Source organism: Syngnathoides biaculeatus, chromosome 4 (genome assembly GCF_019802595.1).
Source record: "Syngnathoides biaculeatus isolate LvHL_M chromosome 4, ASM1980259v1, whole genome shotgun sequence".
Taxonomy (NCBI): domain Eukaryota; kingdom Metazoa; phylum Chordata; class Actinopteri; order Syngnathiformes; family Syngnathidae; genus Syngnathoides; species Syngnathoides biaculeatus.
This window is the reverse complement of record NC_084643.1, coordinates 34,994,934-35,002,068: the sequence shown is the minus strand read 5'-3', so window position 1 is coordinate 35,002,068 and position 7,135 is coordinate 34,994,934. Positions and strand designations below refer to the sequence as shown.

The 7,135-nt window shown below is 39.7% G+C and overlaps 1 protein-coding gene across 3 annotated transcripts in view; it reads left to right on the top strand.

The window, feature by feature from the left end:
* The first annotated feature begins 13 nt into the window (after window positions 1-13).
* fras1 (Fraser extracellular matrix complex subunit 1) overlaps window positions 14-7,135 on the top strand; it is a 211,252-nt gene continuing 204,130 nt past the window's right edge. For all 3 annotated transcript variants that reach the window (XM_061816627.1, XM_061816626.1, XM_061816625.1), the window contains exons 1-2: window positions 14-579; window positions 3,661-3,692. In XM_061816627.1, coding sequence (XP_061672611.1) covers window positions 510-579; window positions 3,661-3,692 — 102 coding nt within the window. In that variant the 5' untranslated portion in view covers window positions 14-509. The remainder of the gene's footprint in view (window positions 580-3,660; window positions 3,693-7,135) is intronic.

Here is a 7,135-nt window from a genome sequence, read left to right as displayed (position 1 = left end):
GTACACCGTAGTTATGACATGTTCGAGTTTGTTCTGTGCCGGTGTACCTAATGAAGTGACCGATGAGTGCTTTCTTTCTTTTCTGACTTCACTTTCTGGATAGAACAGCTGATAGAGTAGCATTTCGAACATAAAGTGGAATGTGGTCCCTTGGGGGGTTGTGACGAAGAAGAAGAGTAGGACCTGCAAACACTCGTCATGTGCATGAGCTTCCCATTTTTCTCCCCCCAAGGAGTGCGTGTCAGGGAGGGGCGGAGCTGCACTTCCCCACTTCCATCCAGGCTACCGGACCTCGCCTGTCTTCCTCACCGGAGCGCGGACGCTGTGGTCGGGGGAAACATTCCGCAACCTACCGGGGGACTTGCTTCCCTTGCAGCTTCTTACGGGACGAGCGTGAACGTTGGTGCCGTGGTGGAAACAAGCCCCGGAAGACCCCTTTCACCTCCACAACCACCACCACTACGACTACCTGGACTGCATTTGGAATCCAAGCCGGTTTGGCCGCGACCATGGCGGCGGCTCGTTGGATGGTGTTTGGCGCCTTGGCTGCAGCCCTGAACACCCCCCGGGTGACACATGGTGGGTATTTTTGTCAGCAGTTGGTGTTTGTTAAGTGGGTCAGTGGTGACCAGGAGTTCTCCTGGGGAGACTTTACCGGCATTTTCGGGCACCTTGGGGGAGGTAACTCGCTAACTTTGCACCTGCTTGCTTTTGTCATGGAAAAGTAGCTGTATATTTTTGATGGATTGTGCTCATCGAAGACTTATCTGGAAACCGACACGAGAACGTTTGTTCACTTTTGCGAGTGAAATATGGTTCCATAAGACTCTAGTGCAAACTTGGTGGAACTATAAATAAACAAATACGAATACAAATTGTAAAAATATTTGATCAAAAGTACTCACGTGAGAAGACAACTTTTTTTAAATATTGCAAAATATATATTTGCGGAAAAAATATACTAGACAAAAAATGAAAAAAAATCTCAATTTATTAGAACATAGAGATCTCTTTTATTATTTAAATATTTCCTCCAAGGCAAATAATGATAATCAATTTAATAAATTCCGCGTGGAACATAATATAATTCTGGTACAGTAATTACACTATTTCATTCATTTACTTGTGGCCAGGTTCAGACTGTGGTGTTAGACAATAATTTTTAAAAGCATTTTCCTGTATCGTAGGGAGTGTCAGTTGTAAACATTACATCTGCTCACTCTCAATATGAAAATAAAAATAGTATATTTTTGCTTTATTAAGCCACCAAAAATGAAAAAAGAGCTAAGTCCACTTTTCTTTTTTTTTTTTTTTTAATTTTGCAGGGCAGTGATCAAAAGTTTTATGATGGCAAAATCTGGGGGATTTACAGTATAACTTTGTGAACATTGCTCCTTTTGGATACTTGTTTTTAAAGAAATTCGGGTGTTCCTCAGCATTTGGCATTTAAGAAAAACAAACAATAGAAAAATGTTAGTGCACTAGTGGTCTAAGTCCAAACATTTGTCAAATCTGGCACTGTGTAAAATGTTTAAGTATACAATTTTTGACGACCTTTTATTGTAATCGTTGATAAAAAATGATAAAACTAAATTAAAATAAAATTAGTTACCTGTTGAGGACAGCTTTCTAATTGAGCTGTTCTTGGGGTAAACTGTTGCCATCGTAAAGCAGAACTAAAAAAAAGACAAAGCTAAACGTTAAAAAAGTGGACATCTTATAATTAATAAAAAAAATCATGTATTACCATCTACATCCCAATACTTTTGCTCATTTAGTACTGTAAGGTAAGTCTTTTTTTTTTTTTTTTTTTTTTTTTGCATTTGCTAAAGTGGAACAAACCCAATTTGCCAACATCAAAGTTTCAAAGTTGATCAATGTACAACAGGCTTTCGTGTTCAACCCAACTGTGTCCAGATTTGATCCAAATGGCACCTTTGTAAATTTCTCATGTTAAAAATGTCTATTGGGTTTGTCATTTATTTTTTTTATGCTGAAGTACCTGGAATGCTAAAATCAAGTTGAATCCAGATTTGATTCCAAATATCACATTTAGCAACACTGTAAATCTTGCATGTTCACGCATGTACAACGTGGACACTCATGCTCGTACCTGTACATATATTCCCTTTCAAATGTTGTCATGTTAACTTAATTTGCTACTATTTATGCAAAATCAGCAGTCGCTATGTCAAACTAAGTTGAATCCACATTTGATGAATTTGTAAGTGTAACATTGTCGGGGCTGTGTAATATGTTCAAACATCTTTAATTCCGTCAAGTCATGTCCAAGTTGTATCTCCTTTCCTGTGTAGGCAGCTTCAGTACCAGTAATATCAAATCAAATTTAATCCAGATTTGCTGTCACATCTGGCAGCACTGTAAATCTAATCTGTTCACGCACAATACACCCTGTCAATTTAAATCATGTTTACCACTATGTTGTTTGCTATCGTTTAAGAATTCTTTGTAGTTGTAATGTCGAACCAAATTTAATCCAGATTTGACCCAGATGTAAATTCAAATATACCACCATTCCCATTTCTATCCATATTAAACCGTGTCCAATGTGAACGTCAATTACTATGTGTATGCAGGGTCTAATAACCAACAAGGTTAATTCCAAATGGCCACCGTTTAAATTTAACAAAGAAAGTTCCTGCATATTCAAATGCTTACAATTACTGTCAAATCTCATCAGATTCATGTAATTTGCCACTTGTATGTAAACTCAGTATCTGAATTCTGAGTTTTTTTTTTATCCGGATTAGATCCTGAAGTTGTAGTTTAACATCGACAATCCCCTTTTGACATGTTTACTTACTTTTAGCTGTTAACCTAATAAAATGCCTCAAAATTGGAATAATCCAGAATAGATCCAGGTTCAACCAACTGAAATTTGACACCGGCAATCGTAGAGTATATGCAGTCACATTGCAATTCTCTTCTAATCCAGTTTTCATATAATTTATTTCAAACAGGCACAGTTAGTAACTTTTATAGGAAACCAATGTTAATACCGATTGGACTCATATCTCACGTTAGTGTCAGTGCCAATGTAACAGGGACAATCCAATTTTAATACAATTTGTTAAATTGAGGCAGGGTCAGTAGCTCTATTGTGGAACCAAATTCAACCCAGATTTAATTCAGAGATCACGATTTTGATCCAAAGTAAATGTAAAATAATGTGTGTGTTTGTGTATGGATATAGAATATATGTGGTAAATATGTGTAACTCTAATAGCTCATCAGACTGTTAAATAAAACCACAAAATAATGTGATATGTGAAATCCAGATTTAATTTTATTAATAACCAAAGATCAGTTTAACATGGCCAGTACCTTTTAACAGACCCTCATATTTCTCTGTAATCCCATCAAATCAGTCGAGAATTTCTTGTATTTGTGTTTGATTTTAATCTTATAAAAATGTCTTGAAATGAAATCCTAATCCTACAAACTCTTATGGGATGCGGAGGTGTGATGGTGGGCGGTGACGATGCTGACGATGTGAGCTCACATCTGTGTGCAGGAAATATGACCTGTGTGATAATCCCAATCCTGCATGTACATAATCCCTGCGCATGGAAACATGACCCAGAAATGCACTGATGCTAAAGTTCGCTCTCTTTCTTCTGTGTGTGTGTGTGCGTGCAGGCGTGTGCGTCTACGAGGGATCGGTTCATGTGGTAGGTTCATCCTCTTTATTCTTATTTTCCTGCTTTTTCCGTATTGAGACGGGAATATCTCAGTTTAATAAACAGACACATCGATGGTTTATTTGGTCATGAATTATTTATGAGGGAGCATTGTTTTAATATGGGGTCAGGAAGTAGATGCCTGTGCAGGTTGAGCTCATTGGATGAGTATGTATATTGCATGCAACACACACACACATACTTCGTACATGATCGCACGGGCCCAAACCTCATCAGCCTTCTGCTGTTTGTGCTGCTCTGATTGGTCAGGAATCAGGAAGTTCATCTTATGTGTTTCTCTTTTAATTCAAATCATCATATTACGATGATCTGATAGACTAACTTGACATTATTTTTCTTGTAGCATTTTCATCCCTGTTGCAGTATCCCTGTAGATACTTTTCACGTGACGTCACGAGTCACATGACTTTGTTTACGACCCCATACTGCACAGCAAACCTACAATACAACTCCTTTTTTTAGTGATCTTTTTTTTGTGAATATTGGCTTGCTTATAAACGTGTTACGGCCTTTTCATCATGGTATTTCATTTTGTGGCTTGTGGTTGTAAGAACAGACAGAAAAAGGGGTCTGACACTTCAGGCATTGTTTACCTTTTGTCGGCTAATCAGCTAATTTACTGCAGTATCCTCCACACTTGTTACCTATTTTTACAGAGGTCTTTGGGCTGTCAGTATGCCTACTAGCACCTGCAGTGAAACTTTGCTTTCCATGTTTGCGCTGGATAACGTGAACCTCGTGGCTGTCGCTAGTCATAGCTTTTAGCTGCACTTTTGCTAATTGGTGGGAGCGGGCTATGTCGATCGCTTTTTGGAGCGTGAGCGCCGGCCCCTGGCTGAGTAACTTTTCGCGCACATTCAGTGAGTTGGTAGCGAAAACTATGTGGTCTCTGACCATCTCTTCGCTGTTTGTGTAGTTACAGTCTTTAACCAACAGCTTGAGTTCTGTCACAAAGCATCAAATGACTCACAGTTACCTTGCGCCTTCCTGTGAAACTTATATCTAGCAAATATGGGGTTTGCTTTCGGAGTGAGATAATCAAAGAGTTTTTCGTAATACGTTTTTAGCAACTTATCTTCGTCTCTGGTCAGTGTCCACGTATGACCGACATCCCGCCCTTTATCGCCGATCCACAGCAGGAGGAAACTGCACTTTTCCTCTTCAGCTCTGTTTTTAAGCGGTCCTGTAAACATGAGTTCGGCGTAGTTCTTGAATCTCCGCCACGTATCTGGTAAATTCGATGAGTCCCAGTCCATCCTTGGGCTTGGAACACCGAACATACGCCTCCATCGTGGTCATTTCATCGTCGTCTACGTTCGACGCCCCCCCAATCCCCACCCCCACCCCCGTGCGCCCCCTGTGAGTCCGTAGTTATACTACCGTCACTCTGACACCATGTTATGATCTTGCTGTCGTGTTATTGAATCACCTACACGTGAGTCCAACTGTACTTTTTACCGTATTTATTTTGTTTCTCCCCCACTAACCTCTCGAGCTCACTTCCTTATCGTCTTGTCTCGTCGCGCCCCGCTGACGTCGACACAATCCCTATCAAACCAAACTTAATATATACGAGAAGTACTTTACCTCAATCTTCTTTCTTTATTCCTCACTCCAGCACAAGTGCCTCAATCACCTCTGGTTACAATGTTCGTTTGCCAAAGGACAAGGAGATAAAAGATCCTCGCCATGATATGTAAACACGATCTTGCCATCCAAAAAAGAATACTTTTTTTCTGAACAGATATCAGGGTCAAGATACTTTTGGTAGCTGCCCGTCAAATGTCATATGATTGAGGGTTGGGGATCGAAAACTGATTGGAACCGGGACTAACGTTCCAGTTCTCCCGGAATCATTCAAATGTAAACACTTTGGCTTCCAGTTTTGATGTCTAGTCCGCCGACCTTGAAAAAGAAGCGGCAAAGAATGAGCAAGAGATGCTTGTGCTCTACAACGGAAAACAAAGATGTCTTAACTTTTTTAAAATGAATGACACGTCGCCTCATTGGAACACTAAGAGTAAGATTCTATTGTGCAAAGGAGGCTTTCACCACACGTAGCGTCTGAAGCGCGCCCAGCCTCAGGCTTCATGAAGTCAATTCTGGGTTAGGGGAAACTAAAATATGTCCAAGCTAACAGTGAGACAGCTAACAAGGTAAACGGTTGCTTACACTTTTGTACTGTGGGTTTTTAGCATTTATTTTAGTCTGCAATCCAACATTGGAGCTGATGACAGGGAAAAAAAGCCTGATATTGAGCAAAAACTTCAACGTAGCAACTTTACATCGCAAGGAATTCACACGAGCATCTCACACCATTACAAAAACAAATCTTGTGTCTCATCACCGGGTAGGGAAAGGAATTTATATTTGATAACGTTTGGTTCCATCCATTAACGAAATAAAAAATCACCAGTGCCATGTGAAGTTACTTTTTGTGCCAAAATGCAGAGTTCCAGTTCATACCTTTCAAAATAAAAGGCTCCGCACTTGAAACAGGAAGTCAATTTAAAACGTATACACCATTTGAGGTGATATCATAATCCAAAATGACAATTTTAACAATGCTATATTTAACTTTTAGCTGAAACATTTATTGATAAATATTAAGTCAATCGAGTGATTTCCACACACATTGCATTTTAGTTTATAGCAGGGGTCAGGAACCTTTTCGATTGAGAGAGCCATAAATGCCAAACATTTAAAAATGTAATTTCAAAAGAGCCATACAATACTTTAAAAACTAAATACAGGTGTATTTGCGCATTTATGTGGAACCAGCATTTAGAGTACAATACAGTCTCTGAATTCTTTCCACTAACATTGTGATTTTGGTAACCAATGATGACAAAAGTACTTCTTACGATGAATGCGACTTCAGGTGCTTCCTGGTTTTGCTAATGGCTTGATAGTTTGTTTCATACATCGTCAGATTAAGTGTCACGCAGGCGTTGAGATTTCCATGCGTGAATCGTGAACGTAATTCAATTTGATTTGCCATCATGCTGGTAGAACGGTGAACACTTCTTGCCGACAAAGGCGTGTCTTTTATTTGTTTGATTAGACCCTTCTGCACCCCTGGACATTTTCTACCACGCAAAAACTACGGCAACCCAATAGGCTAAACTGTCTCTACGTCATTTGCGTTGCCTCCCACGCCTAACTACGGCAAGCCCACTAGGACAAACCTTCTCTGCACGACAGAAATCACATGTACAGTATGTCGTTATGAGGGCTCTGTGAGCCATATGCAACCACCAAAAGTGCCAGGTATGGCTCGCGAGCCATAGGTTCCCGACCCCTGGTTTATAGGTTTGCTATTGATACTGGTTACAAAGAACCCTGAGTTAAATATTCAGAATTTGGACAACCCTTTATCTTAACCATGCACTTTTTTTGACCCACCTTCCTAA